The following is a 26,670-nucleotide window of genomic DNA, read 5'->3' as shown; positions in this document are numbered from 1 at the left end:
AGAGAGAGAGAGAGAGAGAGAGAGAGAGAAAGAAAGAAAGAAAGAAAGAAAGAAAGAAAGAAAGAAAGAAAGAAAGAAAGAAAGAAAGAAAGAAACTAACTTTATAAGACTGGGAAGGATGTAAAGGGAACAGTGTTTATGAAATTCCTTTTTAAAATATAGTCTTCTGGGCTGGAGAGATGGCTCAGTGGTTAAGAGCACTAACTGCTCTCCTAGAGGTCCTGGGTTGCATTTCCACCAACCACATGGTAGCTCACAACCATCAATAAAAAGATCTGATGCCCTCTTCTGTACTATGGATGTATATGCAGCAGAGTATTCATACATTATATTAAAAAACTTTTACAAAAAAAGATCCAATGCCCTTTTCTGGCCTCTGAGGACACTAGGCATGCATATGTGCACAGGCATACATGCAGGTAAAACATGCAGACACATAAAATGAAAGTTTTCTTTTTTTTAAAGAATACAAATTTCTAAAAATTATTTACCTGTTCTATAAACTCTATATAAACACAAATAAAAATAATTTAGACTGCCAGGCAATGGTGGTGCACTCCTTTAATCCCAGCACTTGGGAGGCAGTGGCAGGTAGATTTCTGAGTTTGAGGCCAGCCTGGTCTACAGAGTGAGTTCCAGGACATCCAGGGCTACACAGAGTAATCATATCTTGAAAAAAACAAAACAAAACAAAAATAAATAAATAATAATAATAATAATAATAAAGTCTCTATAAACATTCTTATTAGCTCTAAAATTTAGGGTACACATGCTACTACCTCGACAGTAAGTAGTTCACTGGGTAAGGAAAAAAATTGGACTAAGATGAACACAAATAAATATTTAAATTTGAACTTAAAATATTTTGGCACATGCATTGGTCCAGGAAGTGAAATAAACTCTTCAGCAATGTAATTACATTCAGAGCTGCGAGCACCTTAGTCATGGACGTGACAGTGAGCACTGTAGTCATGGGCATGGTATGATAATAAAAATAAATTATTTTTATTTGTGTTTATATAGAGTATGACACAAGTTTTCAGGGATACAAACCTAATGAAGTTATTCCACCGTCTGTGTCCTTGCCACTAGAAGACGACACAAGAGGAAGGCCACTGTGCAGAAGCGCAGCAAGGTCCTTATAGCCCTCGTGTAACAGAGCATTGTAGAATGAAATATAGGCACAGTTGTCTTTATTAAGTATCATTTTAATTAAAGCGGCTGCTCGTTGATATTGAGTGGCCTGAAAAAGAAAATTTGAATGATGTAAGAACATACAAGCGAATATGTCTGCAGCACAAATTAGCTGAGACTGGTGTAAATTCAATTCCCAGCAACCACATGGTGGCTCACAGCCTTCTGTAATGGGATATGATGCCCTCTTCTAGTGTGTCTGAAGACAGCTACAGTATGCTCATATACATAAAATAAATGAATAAATGAATAAATAAATATTTTTTAATGTTAAAGCATAGAATACCTCAGGGGCGGTTACCTGACTTTTGACCTTTTCCTCCTCTATTACTGATAAGACGCCATTACTGATCATGTGATCCATGATGTAGGATGTTTTGATGTCCTTTTCCAAAGCTTCTCTATGTTGAAGCAAACAATTGCGGGCCTTTGCATCCATTGTCCCTCAGGTTTTTCTCTCGCCTCGCTGTGAAGCATGGGCTGGAGGCAAAGCACCAGGATCCCTGTCATGATAAGCAACAGGATGTGTAAGTTCAACGGTAATCGAGAAATGTAAGGAAAACAGGATTTTTTAAAAATTATTCATTAATTAGGACTTATAGATAAAATGGAACATTACGCAGCCATTTTGAATCATATGGTATATATCTCAATGCAAAATACAGGGAAAGCTATGTCTAAGATACGGTTAATTTAGAAAATTAGAAATAAAGCCTCAAATAACACAAAATGTGCTGTGTCACATAACTGTACTAAGAAGATGCTCAAGAGTCAGTCATCAGGGGCTGGAGAGATGGCTCTGTGGTTAAGAGCACCAACTGCTCTTCCGAAGGTCCTGAGTTCAAATCCCAGCAACTACATGGTGGCTCACAACCATCTGTAATGAGATCTGATGCCCTCTTCAGTGTACTTAGATATAATAATAAATAAATCTTTTTAAAAAAAAAAAAAAAAGAAATGTAAAGATACTTAAAAAAAAAAGAGTCGGTCATCAAAGTGTTTGGGAGACTGATAGCAAGATTCTGGCTTTCTTCCTCGGTAATTTTATAAAGTGTTGCCACTTTTCCAATACACACTTTTTTTTTTACAGTAAATTTTTTTACAGTAAAAATTCTTCCTTTTCCTAGGCTGAGGTTCTATAAAAGTTACTGTAATACTTAAGTCCTAGTGCTTTTAAGCGTGTTTCCTTTATCCAACCTAAAAACCAAGTGGCATTGCTGATACTGGCTTCTCAATGTGTACGTCAGCCACAGATCTTCATTAGTAAGCACATATTCACATAACCACAGGAAATTCCCTCTGATGTCATTTCTTGGACCAAGGTAACGAACAAAGAGTATTATGCTTTACAGAAAGAGACTTTCATTTCCTAACAACTTCCCTACAGTACAACAAAAATTATTCCATGGGTATAAAGTTCAGTTTTGAATGTTTGCAAGTTGCAAAAGCGCTAACAAAAACTCCCTCCAATGTAGTAAGTGTGAATGTCTTAAATAGGCCTAATTATTCCTTCAATAGGAGTGTGTGTGTGTGCACAACAAAAAGAGATAATAAGAAGGTGACTGTCCTAAATGCAAAAACTGAAATAGGCACAGAGTAATATACAGAGCGCAAAAGAAGGCGCTCAACTTCAAAAAAATATTTTTTAAGTCATCAAATGTTGCACTTGCAAAAATAAAGAAGTCATTCATTTGTGGGCCCACGAAAGGAACAAAACTAACTGAAGAAAAAAGAAAAATCAAAGAAAAAGAAATAACCAGAAATAAGACTAACATTTTTAGTCTCCTAAAAGTTTCTCAACTTACAGTTATGAAAGGATTTTTGGTTATGTCCAATAATTAAGCAAAAAACAAATACTCTACCGGGCAGTGGTGGCGCACGCCTTTAATCCCAGCACTCAGGGAGGTATAGGCAGGTGGATTACTGAGTTCGAGGCCAGCCTGGTCTACAGAGTGAGTTCCAGGGCTGCGACAGCTACACAGAGAAACCCTGTCTCGAAAAAAACAGAAAAAGAAAAAAGAAAAAAGGAAAAAACAAATACACTTTGGCAACTAAGTTCCAATTTTCTCTAGCCTTACTGAACTCATATATATAAATATTTTAAACAACTTTTTTCAAACTTTACACAAACTGGAATACTATGGGCAAATTCCCAGGGCCACACCTCTTTGTGGCCACATCAAAACAGAAAGTCAAAACTGGTCGGAGATACAGACCACAATATAAAGGCTAAGTCTGTCCAGGAAAACACTAATAGTGGTCTACTTCCTCCTTAGATAATTCCTCTTCCTGGTACAAGAGCAGGAGGATGATTACCAAACATCCCGCGTCCCCTGATCTTTCAGTCCCTGGGAGTTACAATAGAACTTGCAAAGAGCCTGTCCAGAGGGGCTTTGGGAAGGTGAGACCGAGGCAGTAAACTTACCCAAGCCTTTGCACCTTTGTGCTGGGAAGAGCAGCCGGGGGAGGGTCACTGATGATAATCGATAAAAAGCAGCCCAGGGAGGGTCACGTATGAGAATCGATTGCCAGAAAGCAGCCGGGAGTCCCTCCTGGCTTCCGGCGACCCCGCGCCCCGGGCAGGTCCTGACACCTCCCTGGGTATCAGCTGCTCGGGGCGCAGGGTGGATGCCCAGGATCTCCAAGCGGCATCGAGGGGTGGTCACCTCGGTGGGCTTGCCTCGAGTCTCACCAGAGGAGGGTACCGGGACCCAGGACACAAAAGCACAGCCACTCCAGCCGCCGGTTCAACCCTCCGGTGGGAGCTGCCCGGGCGGGAAGCGGACGCCGCTCGGAAAGCTGCCGCGACTGTCTCAGATCGTCGCCGGGGAGTGCTGACACACACCTCTGGCTGCCGACCCCCACACACCCCTCTCACACCCTTCCGCGAGCGGACTAAGACGTCTGCACCTATAGCTGACTCCTGGTCTCTGCCTCAGGACCGCGGAGCACTCAAACACCGCTGGGCCCGCCCAGTCCACACAGCGCGCGCCCGCCCGCGCACGCAAATTCACTCGCCCAGGGCCCCGCCGCCGCGGGCGCGCGACCGCAAACCTTGGTTGCGCCTCCTCGCATGCGCGGTGGGGAGGGGCTAAGCCGCGGGCGCGCGCCCAGCTAGACGTGGCACTCTCGGCCCCGCCCCCTCTCCGCTCCTCCCGGCAACCTGCGCGCACCCGCGAGTTTGGGTTTCCCGCAGACTCAGTCGGGTAGTGCAATCCGGAGGCGGGGCCAGCCGCTTGAGGGCGGGGCACAGCCTTGGTGGGCGTGGCCTTCCGAAGCGACTCTGCAGCCACGTCCCACGGTCCCCCTCCAAAGCCATCCTGGCTTCGAGATCTTCAGGGCTCCAGACATGTCCGAAGTGAAGAACCGAAAGAAGCCGGGGCCCAAGGTGGCTGCCCCTGAGCTCGAGAAGCGGAGTGATGGCAGGAAAAACCCCGAGGCGCGGGGGGACGCGAGCTGGGCGGACCCCCGCACCGGGCTCAGCTTGCTGTCTCTGGCGACGAGCCTGGGCCTGGCCTGGTAAGTGTGCGATGCTGCCGGCCGTGGGTCGGGCCTCGCGTGGGCGCCTAGCACCTCGAGCCAACCCACCCTCCCTTGAACACGCTCTTTTAACAATGTTCTGGTAGCATGCTCCTGTCGCTGCCTTCTAAACTCTGGGAACATGTCACCCAGGACTCGGCCCACACTTTATTAAGCATCTACTACTGCACGTCACAAGTTTGCACATAACTAAAAACCGCTACTTCCCGTCCACTCTGCAGCTTTGCGGATGAGTTTGCTCCACCCTCCACCAAAAATCGCACTCTTAAAATGTCTGCAGCCTAATAAAAAAAGAGTTCGTTGTTGCTGAGCAATAAATGCTAATGAGACTTTCTCCTATTTAAATCTGTATGCCTACATTAAAACTATAGTCCTTTTTTAAAGATTTGTTTTTGTTTAGGTGTATAGTGTCAGTATATTTGTGCACGTGTGTGCAGGTGCGCAAGAGTGTCAGATCCCAGAAGCTGGAGTTACCAATGGTTGTAAGACACCAGACATGCATGTTCTTAACAGCTATAAAAGACTATATAGTCTTATTCCTAAATTACAAGTTGAACTGTATGTAACACTGTAAAGAATATGTTTCCCCTTAAGACTAAACATTCGTGTTGGGCGTGGTGGCGCACGCCTTTAATCCCAGCACTTGGGAGGAAGAGGAAGAGGCAGGAGGATTTCTGAGTTCGAGGCCAGCCTGGTCTACAAAGTGAGTTCCAGGACAGCCAGGGCTACACAGAGAAACCCTGTCTCAAAAACCAAAAAAAAAAAAAAAAAAAAAAAAAAAGAATAAACACTCAGGTTTTGTTATTGTTGTTGTTTTGGCTTTTTCCATACAAGGTTTCTCTGTGTAGCCCTGGCTGTCGTGGAACTCACTTTGTGGACCAGGCTGGCCTCGAACTCAGAGATCTGCCTGCCTCTACCTCCCTAGTCCTGTTGCTAAAGGCGTGTGCTACCACAACCTGACTGTATGACACCTACAACCCAGCTATATACATGTATTTTTACACTTTATTTACAGTGGCGGGGGCACCGCCACCCCGCTCAACATTTGTAGTTTTGAAACCAAGCATATATTAGTGATATATTAGTGTAATGTGGAATAAGAGAGCTAATAGAATTCAGAAAAGACTCTGGATATCCTCCAGGGTCGAGAGTTTTTGATGCATGTTTATTTCCAGATTAGTTTATTGGTGACACCCTGAGTCCTGGGATTTTGGAGGGTCTATGGTTGAATGGTTGGTTTGGTTTTTTGAGACAGGCTTTTAGGTAGCCTAGGTTGGATTAGAACTCACCATGTAGCCGAAGGTGACATTGAACCCCTGATCCTCCTGCTTCCACCTCCCACGTGCTAGGATTACAGGCATTTGTACTGGGTATTGCTGGAGTACTGGGTTTTGTTATAAGTTAATAAAAACTTGTTCAACTGAAATATAGATCATTGTTCTCTCTAAAAAGAACTTTATTTAATGATAGTGTTAGTATTTGAGGAATATATTGATTTTGATTTAAATGTGTTGGATTTTCTGTTTTAAATAAACTACGCATACCTTAAAATGCATGGCCTTTTTTAGGTAAATGGGGACATGGTATATTTTGTATTGGGAAAGAATATTACTGAGTTATTGTTGGTTCTCTGTACGGCAGTGTTCCTCACCCTGTGGGTTGAGACCCCCACAGGGGTAACATATCAGATATTTATATTGTGATCCATAACAGTAGCAAAATTACAGTTGTGAAATAGCAATGAAAATAATTTTATGAAAAAAAAAAAAGAAAAGAATTTTATGGTTGGGGCTCACCACAACATGAGGAACTGTATTAAAGGGCCACAGCAGCAGGAAGGCTGAGAACCTCCTAGTATAAGGCTTAATACAAGTGGTTTTAGTTGCTAAATTTATTACTCTAGTTCCCATTAATTAGACAAAGCCTCATAATTCATTAAGTAAACTATATCACAGAATTTCAGCTTTTTTGGTAATTCAAGTTCAAAAAATGATTCCGTTGAGACAGCAAGATGGTACATCTGAAAAAGGCATTTGCCCTGCAAAGCCAAAGGAGAGCCTGAATTCTATCCCCGGCACGCACACAATGGAAGAAGAGAACTGAGTCCCAGGAGTTGTCCTCTGACCTCCATGCATGCCCCGTGGAACACCTGTGACCACACACACACACACACACACACACACACACACAAGTAAAAATAGTGGGGGGGGGCAATTGAGAAAGTCAACCAACTTCAGTCTCTGACATACACACGCCACAACACACTACACAAACCACAACACACACACACACACACCTTAAAAAGTTGTGCTTCATCTCAGGGATTTAACAGGAAGGGAATAGAAAGACAGACCATGTTAGTTATGCTGATTAGAAAGGTTATTTATAAGCTGAGCTTTGTCTCTGCAAAGTGATTTTTTTTTTTTAATTATAAAGCTAGAGTGTAGCTCAGTGGTAAGGGTGTGATATGTGCAGGTGCGTGGTGCACTCGTGTGGAAGCCTCACAGTAACGTCTGGGCCCCTCACTCTCCACCTGACATCTTTGAGAGAGAGTCTCACTCAACCTAGGACTCACCCGTTGGCTAGACTGGCTGGCCAGAGAATTTTAGTGCTCCTGTTGCCTCTCGCCCTCTCTCCTCACGTGCTAGGGTCACAGATACAGAGGGCAAGCACTTTCCCACTGGGCCATCCTCGCAGCTCCTCAAAAGCTCTTTTAACAAGGAATAGGATTCAGGGCTTTCTCTCTCATCCAGTATAACTTTCTCTCTAAATCGCTCTTAACTACTGAGCCATCTCTCCAACCCCCTCTATAAATCTTTTAATAACTTAGCTAACTCTATTTCTAGGGGTTTTGTTGTTGTTGTTGTTGTTACTAGTGTTCCTAGAGTTCCATATAAAATGTGGCATTATGCTTTCAACACGTGCTGGGTTTTGTTGGGTGATTTGAGTTTGGGGTTTTGTAGAGATGGGAATTCACTAGGTAGCCCTGGCTGGCCTGGAACTCACATGTAGGCCTTCCAAGTGCTGGGATTAAAGGTGTGTATCACAGCTGGCCTTTTTGGTTTTGTTTTGGTTGTTTGAGACTGGGGTTTAGTCTCAAACTCATGGCAATTCCCCTATTTCTCCTTCCAAGTACTGGGATTGCAGACACGGCACCACACCCCACCTTGCCCTGGTTTTAAATAATAGAATACAGTCAGTGTTCCCTTGAACATTAGGTAGACCCTAATAGTGACTCTGTAATGAACCATAACTGCTTCCTATGATTATTTGCTCTTTCTCAGTACTAAGTTGAAAGAGAGGCAGAGAAATCCTGTAAGTCCTCAATCAACTGTCTGCTACCATGTTAGACTCCCTCAGAGGTGGCGCTATGCACCATTCAAAACTTGCTTGAGGCCTGGATAGCCGGCAGCAGCTGTGAGGGAGGGAGGATGCTTTTGGAAGGTCCACACCGAAAGCTGACCCCTCGTGGGTCCCTTTCTCCTGCATCTAACACGTCTAAGACTTCACCTGTGTGATAGTGAAGAAGGACAAAGCAAAGTCCTGCTCCCATAGAGACTTACAAGTGATCAATACATCTATCCCCTACTTGGTTGGTTACCAAATTGGCCCTCTAGTTCAGCTTAGTGTTTAGTGGTAGGACTAGGGCTGTGACCAAGTGCCATCAGAAGAGAGTCATACTCCTTTGAACAAACAGCCGCAGGCATGTAAGAGAGATGGGAACTTGCACAAAGGGGTCCAAAAGAGAGGGCTAAGGAGCACTTACCTTACCTAGCATTCACAAGACCCTGTGAACCCTCAGGACCACAGAGGAAGGAAGCAAGGACAGAAAGCGGGGGAGAAGACATTATTCTATGTGCTTTTATAAATATGAGACTATTTTATTTCTCCAAAACCCACAAGATATTATCATTCCTACTTTCTAGGTAGGAAACAGGAGTAAAGATAAACTTAATTTGTCGAAGGTGGTTGGTTATAGTAAATGCAGAGCCAAAGGAGTCTAGGTATTTAACCTGTGTAATATGTTGCCTCCCCTCATTGTTAATCCAAAATAAGACCAAGTTTCTGAAGCATGAGGTAGTGACCCATGCCTTTCGTCCCAGCACTGAGGAAGCAGAGGCTGGCAGATCTCTGGGAGTTGATGGGCAATCTAGACTACATAGTGAGTTCTAGAACAGCCAGGGCTACATATGAGACCCTATCTTGAAAGAACAAACAAACAAGCAAAAATCTAGGAATAGGGAGCTGGAGAAATGGCTCAATGGTTAAGAGCACTGACTGCTCTTCCAAAGGTCCTGAGTTCAAATCCCAGCAATCACATTAGTGGCTCACAACCATCCGTAATGAGATCTGATGCCCTCTTCTGGTGTGTCTTCTGGTATGACTTACATATAATAAATAAATCTTTTTTTAAAAAAAAAATCTGGGAAAAGAGAGTTGGAGATAAATGCTCAGTGGTAGTGACTACTTGCTGCTCTCACAGAGGACACAGGTTCTGTTCCAAGGGCCCACTTAATGGCTCACAGCATCTATAACTTCTGACCCCCACTTTTGGATTCCTCATGCACCAGGCACACGTGTGGCACATATACATACATACATTTAGATAAAAACTTAAACATTAAAAAATAAATAAGGGAGCTGGAGAGATGACTCAGCGGTTAAGAGCACTGGCTACTCCTACAGAGGACCTCGGTTTAATTCCCAGCACCCATATGGCAGCTCATAACTGTCTGCAACTCCTGTACCAGGGGATCTGACACCCTCACACAGACATACATGCAGTCAAATCATCAATGCACATAAAATAAAAATAAATTTAAATAAATAAAATCTTTAAATTAATTAATTCGAAAGATTCTGGAACTAGAGACCCCCAACACCCCAGCCCTGAGTTGGTCCTTTTTTCGACTAGAAGCTGCACCCCTTACTGGACTCTAATTTCAGGTCTTTGGCAACCTCATCTAAGCAGAAAGACTGGGAACTGCTCCTATCAGAAGATGAATGAAGATGCCTCTCATTCATTAAACAGGATGAAACACCTTGGACATAAGCCTGATGCCAGTTTAAGGACGTGGTTCTCCAGGGCTCAAGAGCTCTCTTTTGACATACTCTATTGGCTTCTAGAAAACACACCATTCTCTTCCTTAATTTCAAATGAGTTAATACCTATGAAGTACACACGGGTGGGAATAAAATGCAGTATAGTTCATCAGCACTGTGCAGACATCTTTGTTTTTTCTTTTTCTTTTTCATCTCTCCCACTAAGTCTGAGAGGCATGCTGCTTTTTCCTTGCCTGTATTATCCTCTGGTAGCAAGGGTGACTCTTACTTTGGTGAGAGGCGTGAGAGGCTAACCTAAAGGATAAGGGGGAAAATAACAAAGTATCAGAGGTGTTTGCAGTAAACTGGCATTGCTTAATGCTTTAATTTGAAGAGAAATTCAGCAGTAGACAACATTAAAAGGTCTAACACAATCAAAAGCTCTAAATAAGCTATTTCTGTCTCTATTTCTCTGGGTCTGTGTCTGTGTCTCTCTGTGTGTATGTGTCTGTCTATCTGTGTGCATCTCTGTATGTGTGCATCTGTGTGTCTGTCTGTATCTGTGTGCCTACATGTGTTTGTGTCTATCCGTGTGTGTGAATCCGTGTGTCTGTCTGTCTGTTTCTGTGTCTGTTCTGCTGTGTGTCTGTCTGTATGTATGCCTGTCTGTCTGTTTCTGTGTGTCTGTCTGTCTGTGTCTGTGTATCTCCGTGTGCGTGTGCGTGTGCGTGTGTGCGTGTGCATGTGTGTGTGTGTGTGTGTGTGTGTGTGTGTGTGTGTGCCCATGCCCATGCCCATGCACATCTGCCTCTGGATGTCATTGCTGGGAACTGAACTTGGATCTTCTGGAATAGCAGCAAGGACTTTTAATCTTTGTGCATCTCTCCAGGCCCAGTAAGGCATTTTTATAATGGATCAACTTTTACTCAAAGTCTCCTATAGTAATATTTTCACTCTGAGTAACTTCGCTCCTATTAGGATAAGTTTATGAGAATAAATTCATGAAGTAACACAGACTGTTGTGAGCTGCCATCTGGATGCTTGGGATAAAACTTATGCCTTGAGGCAGAGGCAGGTGGATTTCTGAGTTTGAGGCCAGCCTGGTCTACAAAGTGAGTTCCAGGACAGCCAGGGCTATACAGAGAAACCCTGTCTTGAAAAAAAAACAAAAACAAAAAACTTATGTCTTTAGAAGAGCAACCTTGTGCTCCTAACCACTGAGCCATCATCTCTCCAGCCCAAGGACAGTGGGTTTTTGGTTTTGGGTGGGTTTCTTTTTCCTTCTTTTTCTTCTACCTTTTACTATTTACCAGAGGAAGAGAGCACTCCGATTTTGTTTGCTTATATGCTGGACCAAACCTGGGGTCTTTGACATCCCAGGTAAGCACCCTTCCTACCACTGAGCCGTACCTTCAGCACTAATCTTCCTATTTTGTGTGGCTGTGTGAATGTGCAGGTGGGCGTGTGTATAGAAGCCAGAGGTCAGCCTCTGCCATCATTCCTCGGGAGCCAGCAGCCTTGTGTTTTGAGACAGGGTCTCCCACTAAGACCTGGGTCGATCCCATTGGATTAGTCTGACTGACCAACTAGCCGAGGAATCCTCGTGTCTCTGCTTCCCCAGCTCTGGGATCACAAGTGCAGCACCAAGCCAAGCTTTTTGTGTGGGTGCTGGGGAGCACGCTCAGGTCCTCAAGCTTATATGACTAGCGCGTTATCCACTGAGCCATCCCCCTTCGCCCCAAGCCCTCATTTCAGAATAACATCTGCACTGTACCTACGAGTGTACAGTTGAGTATAGTCAAATAGAGTTGTCACACCCTGCTTTGCACATGTATTCTATTACATCGACAATGGCTCTCTCCTGTACTTCTATCTCTTCCTAACTTCTTTTTGAGACAAAGTAGTTGGCCTTTAAGCCTTCGACTCACTGTGTAATAATGGAGGATGGCGTGACCTGGAACCTATGGTCCTCCTGCCTCTGCCTCCCTGAATAATACAATTACAGGCATTCATACCATAGTCTGGACGATCGTTTGGGGGATGCTAGCTTGGTAGTGTTGGGTATTGAACTACTGGCCTATATCCTCAGAAGAGATCAAAGTTTTTATTCCAAAGAGTTCAACCCTGGATTCTCCCAAAACATTTCTTTTTCTTACATCTGTTAGAGATGCTCCTCTGCCTCACTCCCTGAGCCATGAGGTCTAAAGAGAGGCAGTGTTGACTCATCTCTGCATTGAGCGAATGCAGTCACCTTCCACACAGCAGGCTGCCTTGGTGATGGAGCTGTCCAACTGATACTGCAGCAGCTATTGTTCTCACCAGGAGTGAGTGATGGTCATTAGGTGTTTATGTTTTTGTTTTCTTTTCCAGGCTTGTATTTCAACAATCAGAAAAGTTTGCAAAGGTAGAAAACCAATACCGGTTACTGCAAACAGAGAGCAGCGAGTTTCAAGGCCTCCAGAGTAAAATCAGTCTAATTTCCAGCAAGGTAATGTATTAATTAACTTATCTGGGGGGATTCTCCCCTCTCCACTACTACCATTCTCCTACGTCAGGTCAAAGTGTCCTTCTACCTTCAGACTATCACTATTTTAACTCCTGAGCAGATTTTCTCCTTCTTGGCATTCTCCCTGTGATCCAAGTTAGTTCCTAGGAAGCGTTGAAAGTATGGTTGTTGCTCCAGCTGGGCATGATAGTACACACCTTTAATCCCAGCACTCTGTAGACTGAGGCAAGCAAATCTCTGAGTTCAACACTGGCCTAGTCTACACAGCAAGTTTCAGACCAGCCAGGTCTAAGCAAAACAAACAAACAAACAAAGGTATGTTTGATCTTTAGATATAAAGTTAAAACATGGGACCAGCCAGCTGCTTAGTGGGTGAAAGCTCTTCTTTGCAAGACTCCATCCAGTGCTCATCTCCTTCCAGTCAACGAAGCCTAACACTGTTACTAATTACAAGGGTTTCTCAGAACTTGTGTTTAAATGGACTTCTAGCTGTGGTGTGGCTACATGTGTGTATTAAAGTGGCTTTTAGACATTTCGGAGTGGTCTTTTATTAACTAGTTCTGTTACATACATGTCATGTAACGCCTGGATAGCACACTGTTTCACCAATTACATAGGTCCTTTGTTCAGATGGTCCCAGAAAGCTGTTGTCATACTGAATTCCCTCAATGGTTTTCTGAATCTCCTTTACGTCAGATGCTGTCCACGTTCATCAAGAAGTGTGTTCCAGGAGCTGGAAAGGTGGCTCAGTGGTTAAGAGCACTGGCTGCCTATCAGAAGACAAAGGTTCAGTTCCTAGGACCCACATGGTGGTTCACTACTGTCTGTAACTCCAGTTCCAGGGGATCCCAAGCCTCGTTCTGATGTCTGTAGCACTACAGACATGTGATACATATATACTCATACACAGAACATTTTAAAATTTAAAATGTTTGAAAATTGAAAAAAGAAAGAAAGGTGTTCCTAAAGCTTTTGATATTTTGGGACAAAACCCACCACAACAAAACATGAAGGAATTTGGACCCTTCAGCTCTTCACCGGGCCAGTTAATCCATCAGTTGAGACAGATTTCAGTCACCTTAGGCTTTCCCACTTTAATCCCCTGTCTTTTCTCTCCTCTGAACTTTCTTTGTGCCCTGTGTTGAGTCAGTGCTCTTAACCGCTGACCCATCTGTCCAGCCCCAGATTGATATTTTATAACCAGCATCTTGCATAAGGTCTGGCAAAAAAACAAAACAAAACAAAAACAAAAAACAAAGCTGAACACTCAAGGAACTACATGTGGCAACTAACAACACACCAGGCACTGCAGGGTGTCCTGATGGTTGAGGCTAAGGCTGTGGACTTGTCTCACAAGTGTCAGGAAGCATCTGAGGTTGTTTAATGGTGCCGCATGACATGCTTAGCCGTTTTCAAAGCCTTAATCTGGAAGGTAGTGGGTAATGTGATTTTAGAGAGGACATGATCTTCAGGTAGTGCTTCTGGAGAAATTTAGTCACTGAAGTCTGGGTCAGGAGTCCACTAAGTGCTTCCATGTGTCTCCCCTGTTAGACACACGCCTTGTTGCCTGCAAATTGTTTTGCTTACTACATAAACCACTGAAGAGCAGAACTGTGTCATGTTCAGTGTCCTGTCACAGGACAGTGCTGCAAACACTTCATAGCTTTTTAATCATTTCTAGGTTTTCTCTAAAGCTTTCATGCCTGTGAGGAGAGAAACCAGCTAAGTCTGTGGTGTGACCCTTCCAAATATCCCAGGCCCATGGAAGACATCCTAGAGGCTTATCCCAATTTACAGATAAACATTTTGCCATTTGATGACACATGTTTCAACTATTTTTATAAAAATTCATTTTTGCCTTTTTACGATCCATTTCTAGTTCTTTCTCTCTAAGAGGTTAGCACAAGTAATGATAACAATCCAGCCAGAAACTTCCAAAGTCATAGGATTTAGGGGAGATAGCAAATTCTACATTGTTATAGTTTCCTAAAAGCCAAATGGCCATAAAAATGACATCTAGTTACTTCTAGTGTTTAAAAAAAAAAAAAAAAACAGAACTACAATATACTTCAAAAAATTTAACATCATTTCCTTTGACTATGCCCTCATAAAAAAGACATGTTAAATAACTAGGATTATGAGTTTAGGTATACATTTTTCTAACATAAGGCTATTATACTAAATTTGTTTAAACTATTAATAATAAATATTTCTGTCAATGTGATTCAGATGTGCTTAGATAGTTTAGGCATCTTCAGAATTTGAACCTTGTATATGTCATGCTCCTGATTGCTAAAGTATGTTTCTCTAATATAAAAATGATTAAGTAGCTCAGGGATTGTTTTGTGTTATAAATACAGCTTGAGTCTACTGAAAATACCCTGCAGGAAGCTACATCATCCATGTCTTTGATGACCCAGTTTGAACAGGAAGTGTCTGGCCTCCAAAGATCCATGCATGACATTGAGACTAGCGAAGAGATGCTCACACAAAAGATGCAGAACCTTAATGAGAAATTCCAGAACATTACAGACTTCTGGAAGAGAACACTGGCAGAAATGAGCGATGACACAGCCGTCTTCAAATCAGAAGCGAAGGAGACACATTCTGAAGTTACCCTGAAGATTAACTCAGCTGAGCAAGAAATAAAATTGCTCACTGAACGTCTAAAAGATCTGGAAGACAGCACACTGCGAAACATCAGAACAGTGAGTAGGCAAGAAGAGGAAGATCTTCAACGGGTCGAGGCCCAACTTAACTCTGATACCAAAGCAGTTAAAAAGCTAGAAGACGAACAGCACACGCTCCTAGCCAGAGATGAAGATCTGACCAACAAACTCTCCAGCTACGAACCCAAAGTAGAAGAGTGCAAGGCACACTTGCCAACCATAGAAAATGCTGTACACTCCGTTCTCAGAGTCTCTCAGGATCTGATAGGAACAGAAAGGAAGATGGAGGAGCTGACAATGCAGATGTTCAACATGGAGGACGACATGCTGAGGGCCGTGTCTGAGATCATGGAGATGCAGAAAACCCTGGAGGGCATTCAGTATGACAACAGCTTACTGAAGATGCAAAATGAGCTGGTCGTTCTAAAAGGAAAAGTTCATGATTTCATAGCATGTTCAAGTGCACGAGAAAAGGGGACTTTGGGAGAATCTAATCTAGAAAATAAGGGAACTGATGATTATTAAATTTATTGCACATCTTCTGATGGGCTGCACTGCTAAGTGGGAATCATTCAGTCCTACATTTTTTTAGGGTTTTGGGGTTTTTTTGGTTTTTTTGGTTTTGGTTTTGGTTTTGTTTTTTTGATCTGCCTCATGTTACTCAAGAATAAGTGGAGTATGCACCATATGGAGTATACATCTAATCAAATTTTTATCTTTTTAATCTCTAAAACTTACTTTAACTATGTTCATAGCAATACTTCTAAAATATATATTGCTCTACTTTTTTAGGCAGTATTTTTAATATTTACATGTCTTTCCAATGATTAATAGACATCATTATGAGTTGTATTATTGTATCAATCTATCTATCCATTATGGAGATAGAGAGACAGACAGATAATCTGTAGCAAATATTAAAACCTCTTACCATTTCACTGTGACCCTCATTATCTGTTTTCTAAGCTATGTCTGTTTCTCACAACTTTTCTGTTGCCTGCTCTTGCAGCCAGTTGGTAACATACCTTCTTCTCCCAGATTTTTGGGGCTTTTTTTTTTTTTTTTTTAATTCAGACAGCCAAGTTCATAGGAAGTTTATGTGATGTAGAAGGTAACCTTCCTGCAGGGGAACCAAGGGGCTCTCCTGTGAGGTAGTGCCACAGTATGAAAACAATGAAAACTGAAAAGTATCTTCCCTTTTGCAAAGGTTCTAAGCTGTGTTATAGATACTTATTAAGAGGTTTAAGATGTGAGTGAATATGTTCTTGTGTGTTTTCATTAATAGCCTTTTCTATGAACTGGTTATGTTTTGAAGTATGAGTTTAAGAAAAAAAAAAAAGAAAAGAAAAAAAGGAAAAAAAATGAAGTATGAGTTTATGGAGTCTCTGGACTTTTATTTTTAAAGTTTGAACTGTGTGACACTAGAGTTTACTGAATACAGTTAATAGATACATAAAATAAAAACATGTTGATAAGCCTGTGCCTATTTTAAAGATAAAATAACATAGCAATAAATTGTGATAATGACATATTTATATCATTATTTTAAAGATTCTCTAATGTATGAAACTAAATTTGTTTCACATATTAATTTTTTAAAAAGTAGGGCCAGAGCTAAGTACCGTGGCGCACACCTTTGATACCAGCACTCCAGAGGTAAAGGCAGTCGGCTCTCTAAGTTCAAGATCACCCTGGTCTACATAGTGAGATGGTGTCTCAAAACAAAACAAAAACAAAACAAAACAAAAAATTGGACCAGGAGATAGTTAAATAAATGAGAGGCTTGCTGTGTAAGCACAAGGACCAGGTTTAATATCAGACACTGACATAAAAAGCTGGGTCTAGCATCCCCTGCCCATAATACCAGCCCTGGAAAACAGAGACATGAGAAAACTATTGAACATGTGTGCCTGTGTATTCCTTTGCTAAGAAATTTGTTCTGGGGCTGAAGAGATGACTCAGTGGTTAAGAGCACGGGTTGTTCTTGCAGAGGACTTGGGTTTGATTCCCAGCGCCCACCTGATGGCTCACAGCCATCTGTTACTCATCTCCCAGGAAATCCAGCACAGTCTTATGACTCCTGCAGGTACCATGCATGGCATGCACATGGTGCACAGACATACATATATATACAGGCAGAACACTCACATGCATAAAATAAATATATTTTAATTTCCTGTTTAGCAAAATCATCATTGTAGATTAACGTTTAACGAATTTTCCTTTGTTTCTTTCTTTCTTTGTTTTAGAAGGTTTTTTTGTTTTGATTTTGAGACAGGATCTCAAGATGTAGCCCCTTAAGTCACCATCTTCCTGCTTCAGCATTTCAAGTGACAGGAACCATAGGTCTGTGTCATGGCGCAGGACTTCAGATTGTGGTGCTTTAGAGCAGATTCCCAGTATTATAATCCACACTTTTGAATCTCTGTAATTGATAATAAATTTTATATATCAGTTATCTTATAGAGAGCACTGTCCATTTATTTAAAAAAATTTCAGCACACACAAAGCAGTTTTACACCCAGTCCTGGTGGTCTGTGTCTATAACTCCTGGTTGTAGCAGGAAGAGTTCAAGTTCATGGTCAAGCTGGGCCACCTGGCAGGAAACTAACAGTAAAAGTTTTGCCAAGTGAGTGGCTGAAGAGATAGCTCGAGCTAAGAGTGCATGCAGCTGCTGCAGAGAGCCAGACTCAGTTCTCAGCATCCACTCAAGGTTGCTCATGATCACCTGGAACCCCAGCTCTAGGGGACTCAGGGGCCTCTTGGTCTCCACAGGCAACCGGACTCACAAGCACACACCCACACACAGATACAGATGCATACACAGAATATATATATATGTGTGTATATATATATATAAAACAATAAGATAAGTTTCACAGAATAAGCACCTAATCATTTTTAAGCCTCTGGGTGTGCAGTTTTTTTGGTTTTTGGTTTTGTTTTGTTTTGTTTTTTGGTTTTTCGAGACAGGGTTTCTCTGTATAGCTCTGGCTGTCCTGGAACTCACTTTGTAGACCAGGCTGGCCTCGAACTCAGAAATCCTCCTGCCTCTGCCTCCCAAGTGCTGGGATTAAAGGCATGTGCCACCAGGCCCGGCTGGGTGTGCAGTTTTGAAATGTGTTTATAGCAATAGTTACATCAGGAGCAGGAGAGTCGCCCTGCAGTTAAGAGCACTTACTGTTTTCAAAGAGAACCTGAGTTTGGTCCCCAGGCTCACAATCATCCATAACTGCAGTTTCCTCCACAGGCATATAGGCACACACAAGGTGCACTTACATACATGAGGGCAAAACACCCATACACATAAAATACTAAGATAAGTTTGTTTGGTTTTTTTTTTTTTTTTTAGATTTATTTGTTATTATATCTAAGTACACTGTAGCTGACTTCAGCTGCACCAGAAGAGGATGTCAGATCTCATTACGGATGGTTTTGAGCCACCATGTGGTTGCTGGGATTTGAACTCAGGACCTTTGGAAGAGCAGTCGGTGCTCTTAACCACTGAGTCATCTCTTCAGCCCTAAAATACGTTTTTTTAATTACAAGAGGGGCTGGGAGATACGCCTTAGCTGGTAGAGTGTCTGTCCAGCATTTCTGAAGCACTGGGTTCTAGCTCCAGCACTGCATAAAACCAGGCCTTTTGGCACAAGCCTGTAATCTAACACGCAGGAAATGAAAGCTAGAAGATTATAAACTCAGGGTTATCATCAACTACATAGAGAGCTCAAGGTCAGCCTGGGCTGCATGAAACTTTGTCTCTACATATACACATACATATACATATGCATGCATGCATACATACAGGCTGCAAAAGACTGTCTCAACATTCACATACATATACATATAGGCTGCATGAAACTAAATATAGACATGCATACATACATGCATGCGTACATGCTGCATGAGACTGTCTCTACATACACACATACACATGCATGCGTACATACAGGCTGCATGAGACTTTGTCTCTTTATACATACATACATACATACATACATACATACATACATACATACAATTCAACAATTAAAGGGATAGTTAAGGATGTAGCTCAGGAGAGTGCCTGCCTGTCGTGTGCAAGGTCCCGAACTTGACCTCCAGCACTGAAAAGCAAGGAAGAAAAAGAGAGTGGGGTGGAGGGGATGGGAGGGTGGAGGGTAAAGAGGGGTGTAGATGGGTCAGTGCTTAAGAGTCCTTATTGTTCTTGCAAAAGACATGGAGGCTCATGACTGCCTGTAATTCCACTCCCAAGGTGTCTGAGGCCCTCCCCAGCCCACGTGGGCTCCTGATCTGTGCAGTACACACAGACTCACACAGGTATATACACGTGTTAACATTTTTTCAATGTTTTTCAAAACACTAGAGAGTGCACACCTGTAATTCCAGCTCTTGATGGAGACAGGATGAACCCCCAGCCCACTGGCCAACTAATCAGCCAGTTGGTGAGTCCCATGTTTATAGAGACTTTGACTCAGAGAATAAGGTGGTACCATGTGTGGTGGCCCAAGCCTTTGATCCCAACTCTCAAGAGACAAAGGCAGATGGATCTCTGTGAGTTCATGGCCAGTCTGGTATATATAGGACCTTCAGGCCAGGGGAAGACGGTGAGACCCTGTCTCTAAAAGAAGGAAGGAGGGAGGGGAAGAGGGAGGGAGGGGAAGAGGGAGGGAGAGGGGAAGAGGGAGGGAGAGGGGAGGGAAGTGAGCAATAGTAGTAGACAGGTGCTAGAGAGATGGTTAAGAGCACTGACTGCTCTTCTAGAAGTACGGAGTTCAATTCCCAGCAACCACAGGGTAGCTCATATCTGTAATGGAATCTGATGCCCTCTTTTGGTGTGTCTGAAGACAACTACAGTGTATTCACATAGTTAAAATAAATAATTCTTTTAAAAAAATACAAAGAAAAAAAAAAAGGACAGTGGTAGCGCCTGCCTTTAATCCCAGCACTTGGGAGGCAGAGGCAGGCGGATTTCTAAGTTTGAGGCCAGCCTGGTCTACAGAGTGAGTTCCAGGACAGCCAGGGCTACACAGAGAAACCGTGTCTCGAAAAACCTATATATATATATATATATATATATATATATATATATATATATATATAATAAAAAAATAGTAAAAGACACATGAAACCCACATTGATGTCCACACAGACAGATGAACCACTCACATACATACCCCACATACGCAAGACTATTTTTTCTTAGAGAAATGTTATCTTTTACGAGAATTGTCTTAAATGTATGTGTATGTGTGTTCACCTGTATGAGTGTCTGCTATGTCCATGCCGGTATCCATAGAGGCTGGGAGATGGTATAGGATCCTCGGAAGCTGGAACAACAAGGGTTATGAGCTACCTAACCTGGGTGTTGGGAACTGAACTCAGGACCTCTGGAAGAGCAGCAAGCACTCTTACCTGGTGAGCCACCCGTCTCTCCAGCCTCACAGTTAATATCTTAATAAAGCTTTTTTGTTTGTTTGTTTGTTTCGTTTTGTTTTTCAAGACAGGGTTTCCCTGTGCAGTCCTGGCTGTCCTGGAGCTCATTCTGTAGACCAGGCTGGCCTCGAACTCAGAAATCTGCCTGCCTCTGCCTCCCAAGTGCTGGGATTAAAGGTGTGCGCCAGCACGCCCGGCTTCCAGTAATGTTTTATGAAATGTCCTGAGTAGGTTTCTTATTCATTAGCAATATACTTAAATAATTTTAATCTTCTTTTCTAATTCCTTCTGTGTTTTGTTTTGTTTTGTTTTTCTTCAGTCCTGGGATTCAAAACCCAGAGCTCCCCAGCCTAAGGCTTGCTCTTTGAACACCATATTTTACCTTATGCTTCCCCCAAAGAGCAGTAAAGCCATAAGGGAGAAAAACACATGAAATCTGAATTTTAAATGTTAAATTTTGACTAATTTAATCACTGTGGTATTGTATTTCCTTATAGTATCAAAAATGTGAAGCTCTCTTGGAACAACTGAAGGCTTTCCAAATAGTGGCTCATCTAAAGCTCCTGCAGGAAGAAATTCATGAGATGAAAACATGGTCTAACAGGATAACTGAGAAACAGGGTATACTGAATAACACACTAACGAGTCTTTCTAAAGACATTATAAACGTAGACCAAGGTACAACATCCATGGCCAAAGAGATGGGTCTCAAGATTACAAGCGTGAAAACAGATGTACGGCGGATTTCCGGTTTAGTAACTGAAGTCAAATCATTAACAGATGCCGTGCAAGCCCTGGAGAATAAAGTCAAAAAAGTAGAGACAGCTACGGTAGAAAATATAGGTGATCTCCTCTCAAGCAGCATCGACCGAACAACGGCACTCCGAAAGACCGCAAGCGAAAATGCCAAAAGACTTGACTCGATCACAAAGAGGCTGGCTGAGCTCCAGGGCGATTTCGATGAGCACACGGATAGGTTTTTAAGCTTGGAAAGTGAGAGGGCTAAAGTTCTGAAGGCAGTGAGCTTTGCAAACGATCTGAAGCCAAAGGTGTATAATCTGAAGAAAGACTTTTCGCGTTTGGAACCACTGGTAAATGACCTAACGCTTCGCATTGGGAGACTAGGTTCTGACTTAATGCAAAGAGAGAAAGAAATTGCTTTCTTAAAGGAAAAGATATCTAATTTAACAGTAGTCCAAGCTGCGATTAAGGACATTAAAGATGAAATAACACATCTTTCAAATTAGTTTGATATTATGTAAATTAGAAGTTTGTTTTTTTTTTTTTAAATAAGATTGCTGTTGTGAATAGAGTGATAGGAAATACTGATATTTTGGAATAAATGCTATTTTGTGTTTGATACTATTTTGCTCCGTAATATTTTTTAACTTATTCATATGTATGTGTAAGTGGGTGCCTGGCAGGCCAGAATGTGTATTGGATCCCCTGGAGCTGGAGTTACAGTTGTGAGCTGTCTGACGTGGGTGCTGGGAACCGAACTTGGGTTCTCAGGTCAAGTAGCAAGCACTCTTAATTGTTGAGCAATCTCTCCAGCCTCGAGTAATAAATTGAAACAGACTGAACATTTGAAATTACATAGTAATTACGGAAAAAGTTGTCACGTCCCCCCACCCCCGGCAGATTTCTACGAGGTCATTTCCACAGATCCATAAATAAGGTGGGACTGTCCACCGTGAAGACGAGCCACCCAGTGGGCTGGGATCCCGCACTGCGGAGAAAGACAGGATGGAAGTGGGTGGAGCAGCGGCACTCAGCTCTCTGCTCTGGACCTCACACTTCCACCAGCTATGCCTTTCCTACCAGGACAGGCTGCACCCTCCACAAGTGAGCCAATGCAAACCTCCATTCTCGCCAGGTACTCTGTCACAGCAATCAAAAGGTAACACTCGCTGCCAGCCAACAATGGGAGCCTCCACATTGACTCCCTGACTCTCCGATTACCCGCCTGGCAGCCAGGAAGCATTTGTGTGGCTGAAGAATGGCCTCTTGGGGAAACACAGCTGTAGCATGTATTACATTACCCAATCAGAGGGAAAGACACTAGATAGAAAGATTACTGCCAGGGAAAACATTCTAGTACTAGTGGATCCTTCCAGGTTTTAGGGAATGGGCAAAGGAGCAATAGTGTCTCACTGTGAGCTGCTAGATAAGAAATACCAAGGGAGCCGGGCGTGGTGGCGCATCTTAATCCTGAGGCCTACTCCTTGATGAACCACTCGTCTCCCAAAGGCCTCTCAATGGTTGTTAGATAAGGATTTGGGAGAGATAAATAGTCATAGCAAAGTGGTCACCTAAAGTGGAGTAAGAAAGTAGCATCCAGAACAGTGTTGGTGCGAATAGAAATGTATAGACCAACTCGGTGCAGGGGCCTTGCCAAGCTACAGTGACTCTCTCAGTGATGGGAACAGACACAGCCAGAACAACTTGAAAAGGAGAGTCTACATTGAAAATGGCCTTAGCCTGTGGTGAATGGCTCACAGGCATTTGCCACCAAAGCCTGGGTACCTGAACTCAATCCTGGAATCCACATGGGAGCAATAACTCCCATAAGTCATCCTCTGACATTTACATACATGCCAACACACACACACACACATACACACACACACACACACACACACACACACACAACATTAGCAATTTAGCAATTCTAATTACAGAAACTTTGAAGTAAATCTATAGTGGTAAAAAGGACATCAATGCATTAGTGTTCTCGTCCGCTGAGCATCTCTCAGCCTAAGCTACCTGTCTTTGATAAAGCTAAGGAATAGAGTCCATCGTATAGCAGTTACTTAGTGTTTAACCTGTCTCTGTCTGTCCTCAGCCAGGTGTTAGGTTTCAGCTACAGTGGGAGCAGCTGAACTGTATTCTGCCTTTCTCTAACTCAGCTGGTTGTAACTACTTGCTTCCCGTTCCTGTAATTTTACCCTTATCCTTTCCTGCTTCCTTCATTTGTTCAAAAACGTTTATGAATTCAAACATGGTGGGCCATGCTTGTAGTCCCAGCCTATGGTAGGCTGAGGTTGGAGAATCGTTTCTAGTTCAAGGCCAACCTGGGATACATAATGAGAGCCTGTCTCAATGCAAAGCAAAGAACAACAGAAAGAAACCCACCAGATATGGCATCAGGGCAGTCAGAATTATAGGAGATCTTATCTCATAAAAAGATAATCAGGTCCAATGGCTTAGTAGGTAAAGGTCCCTACCTGTCACTGACCTGAGTTCAACCCCCAGGATTCACCTGGGAGAAGAGCCCGCTCCCACAAGTTTTCCTCTGACTTACGCACATGTACTAAGGCAGACACAAGTTCACATGCATTCAGACACATGATCATATGCATAAAATGTAAATTAATAAAATGTAATAATTTTAAATGAGTTAATAAATAAGTCAGCTATTTAAAGATCTGAGAACACAACACAGTATGCCTAAGGCCCTAGGTTCAATTCCCATCACAAAAAGAAAACAAAAAACCAATAACAAGTAGACATTTGAGAGTCTTTTTTTTTTTTTTTAAAAATGCCAGGTAGTTATGGCACAAGCCTTTAATCCCAGTACTTGGGAGGCAGAGGCAGATGCAGGCAGATCTCTGTGAGTTCAAGGCCAGCCTGGTCTAGAGTGAATTCCATGACAGCAAAGACTATATGGGAGGAACCCTGTCTCAAAATGACAAAGACAAAAATATAATTAAAAAATTAAATTAAAATTATAAATAAAAAAGTCAACCCCAAACCAAAGTTATCTTCTTTTGCTATAATTATTCTTTTTCTTTGTTTCCTTTAGTTTTTGGCTTGGGGGGGGTGGCGGGGGAGACAGGGTTTCTCCTTGGCAGCTCTGGCAGTCCTAGAAGTACTCTGTAGACTACGGTGGCCTTGAAGTCAGAGATCCACCTGTCTCTGCCTCCTGAGTGCTGGGCTAAAAGGCTTGTGCCAGGACTGGAGAGATGGCTCAGTGATTGTTGACCTTCTGAAGGACCTGGGTTCAATTCCCAGCACCCACGTTGCAGCTCACAACCATCTGTAACTCCAGTTCCAGGAGATCTGACACCTTCACACAGACATCTATCAAAATATGCAGGCATGTCTGTGGAATCTGTTCCCCAACATGGCTGCCTTGTCTGGCTTCAGTGGGAGAGGATGTGCCTAACCCTGCAGAGACTTGATGCACCAGGGTGGAGGTGTGATGGTTTGTATATGCTCGGCCCAGGAAGTGGCACTATTAGAAGGTGTGGGCCTGTTGGAGTAAGTGTGGCCTTGTTGAAGTAGGTGCATCACTCTGGGCATGAGCTTTAAGAACCTCATCCTAGCTGCTTAGAAACCAGTATTCTGCTAGCAGCCTTCAGATGAAGATGTAGAACTCTAAGCTCCTCCTGGACCATGCCTGCCTAGATGCTGCCGTGTTTCTTGATGATTATGGACCAAACCTCTGAACCTGTAAGCCAGCCCCAATTAAATGTCCTTATAAGAGTTGCCTTGGGCCGGGTGTGGTGGCGCATGCCTTTAATCCCAGCACTCGGGAGGCAGAGGCAGCAGATCTCTGAGTTGAAGCCAGCCTAGTCTACAGATTGAGTTCAAGGACAGCCAGGCTACCCAGAGACACCCTGTCTCAATAAATAAATAAATATAAATAAAAACAGATGTCTCTTCTCCCTTGGTTCCCCCAGGTCCAATCCCCCAGTCTCATTTCAGATCTGCAGTAGAACACCTGTAGCAGCCTTCCCTGTCCCCTGCTCCCATATCCCGGGAATCCCACTTACTTCCCCACACTCAATCCTGTCCCAGCCCCTAACCACAGCAGGCACCTACTGCTAACTCAGGGGCCACTCCTCCCAGGGCAAAAGATAGATCCACACCTCTCCTTTTTGCTCCCCCAGTTCTAATACCCCCAGTCTCATCCCCAGCTCTGTAGCAGAAAATCTGCTGTGGCCTACCAGGATCACAAAAACATTCTCCAGAACTCCATCCTTCTTTTCCCAAACTCATCCCAGTGCCACAGCCTTCAACTGCAGCAGGCACTCCCCTAGGACACACCAACTCAGCAGGGCAGGAAAACAGGCAGCACCGAGCCATCACATCCTCCAAAATTCAAAAAGGAAAACAGAAACCAAGGAACAAAACACCCATCAGCAAAGACAAATCCAGAAATCAGCACCCAGACAGAACTCATGCCAAACCCAGGTGCCTAGACATCAGTTTAAAATTACAATTAATAAATTAATTAATAAAAGATGGCACACGGTGGAGAGAAATGGAACTGGAGACACCACTAAGGTGACAGGTATGGAGCATGGGAGGACAAAGGCTTGGGCCATGACCAGCCCCACCTTGCCCTGTCGTGGCCAGCTAGGCCAGGCCACTGGTCAGCCTGCAGCTGGCCCACGGAATGCAGCCGCCACTGCCACTCACGCTGCTCAGCCTGCTTAGGGGAGAAGGGGACCCGAGGCAATGCCTGCAGGCTGTAATCACAATGTCATACCCAGGATGCCAGCAGGGCAGTGGGCAGGATGGAGCTCACACAGGTCCTGCCCCAGGACACACTGATGACCCTAGCTCTGAGCAACAAGATACCGGAGATGAAGAACAGTTCCTTTCTGGATTACATCCCCGCCAAAGACTTGTGGTCATGCTGCCACCACAGACCAAGATGATATCCATGGCCAAGATGATATCCATCGGTGTCTTAGTCAGGGTTTCTATTCCTGCACAAACATCATGACCAAGAAACACAGCACATTGGGGAGGAAAGGGTTTCTTCAGCTTACACTTCCATACTGCTGTTTATCACCAAAGGAAGTCAGGACTGGAACTCACAGAGTGCAGGAAGCAGGAGCTGATGCAGAGTCCATAGAGGGATTTTACTTACTGGCTTGCTTCCTCTGCCTTGCTCAGCTTGCTTTCTTATAGAACCCAGGGCTTCTTATAGAACCCCCGCCCCTTAAAAAAAGAGAAAAGGAAGGAAGGAAGAGAAAGAAAGAAAGAAAGAAAGAAAGAAAGAAAGAAAGAAAGAAAGAAAGAAAGAAGACAAGAAAAAAAAAAGTCCAGACAGGAAGCTATTGAAAAGTCTTTAAAAATAATGATAGAGATTCTAGAGTGTAGCTCTTCACAGTTGATGCCTTCTGGGGGGTGGCGGGGAATGACTTAAGTTTTCTGAAAGGGGCTGGCCACTGGGAGTTTGAGTTTGACCATGCTCCAACGAGTATATGGGCAACACGAACTGGATTTGTGGGGGTTTTTTTCTTTGCTTTTTTTTTTTTTTTTTGG

At 43.2% G+C, this 26,670-nt stretch overlaps 2 protein-coding genes across 4 annotated transcripts in view; one reads left to right on the top strand and one right to left on the bottom strand.

The window, feature by feature from the left end:
- Nucleotides 1-4,112, bottom strand: part of Apaf1 (apoptotic peptidase activating factor 1) — an 87,264-nt gene extending 83,152 nt beyond the window's left edge. For both annotated transcript variants that reach the window (XM_021205503.2, XM_029542239.1), the window contains exons 1-3: nt 3,620-4,112; nt 1,496-1,697; nt 1,054-1,243 (exon numbers count right to left, since the gene is read on the bottom strand). In XM_021205503.2, coding sequence (XP_021061162.1) covers nt 1,054-1,243; nt 1,496-1,633 — 328 coding nt within the window. In that variant the 5' untranslated portion in view covers nt 1,634-1,697; nt 3,620-4,112. The remainder of the gene's footprint in view (nt 1-1,053; nt 1,244-1,495; nt 1,698-3,619) is intronic.
- A 320-nt stretch (nt 4,113-4,432) lies between these two features.
- On the top strand, nt 4,433-21,753 carry Ikbip (IKBKB interacting protein). Of its 2 annotated transcripts, none has more exons than XM_021205092.2 (3): nt 4,433-4,713; nt 12,148-12,265; nt 20,886-21,753. In XM_021205092.2, exons 1-3 carry the CDS (start codon nt 4,544-4,546, stop codon nt 21,633-21,635), a joined length of 1,038 nt encoding a protein of 345 aa, XP_021060751.1. In that variant the 5' UTR covers nt 4,433-4,543; the 3' UTR covers nt 21,636-21,753. The 2 variants fall into 2 exon arrangements, with proteins under 2 accessions (XP_021060751.1, XP_021060750.1); XM_021205091.2 differs by lacking the exon at nt 20,886-21,753 and adding an exon at nt 14,644-16,577 and having other exon boundaries at nt 4,438-4,713.
- Nucleotides 21,754-26,670: the final 4,917 nt, after the last annotated feature.

This window comes from Mus pahari, chromosome 9 (assembly GCF_900095145.1).
Source record: "Mus pahari chromosome 9, PAHARI_EIJ_v1.1, whole genome shotgun sequence".
In the NCBI taxonomy this organism is placed as follows: Eukaryota; Metazoa; Chordata; class Mammalia; order Rodentia; family Muridae; genus Mus; species Mus pahari.
Note: the sequence above shows the minus strand (reverse complement) of the source record. Positions and strands in the feature narration are given on the sequence as shown.

Bases quoted from the DNA above. Each gene is read 5' to 3' on its own strand.
- Ikbip (XM_021205091.2), top strand. From the start codon at position 4,544: ATGTCCGAAGTGAAGAACCGAAAGAAGCCGGGGCCCAAGGTGGCTGCC. The intron at 4,714-12,147 runs GTAAGTGTGCGA...TTTCTTTTCCAG, and splicing joins ACGAGCCTGGGCCTGGCCTG to GCTTGTATTTCAACAATCAG. The intron at 12,266-14,643 runs GTAATGTATTAA...TTATAAATACAG, and splicing joins TCAGTCTAATTTCCAGCAAG to CTTGAGTCTACTGAAAATAC.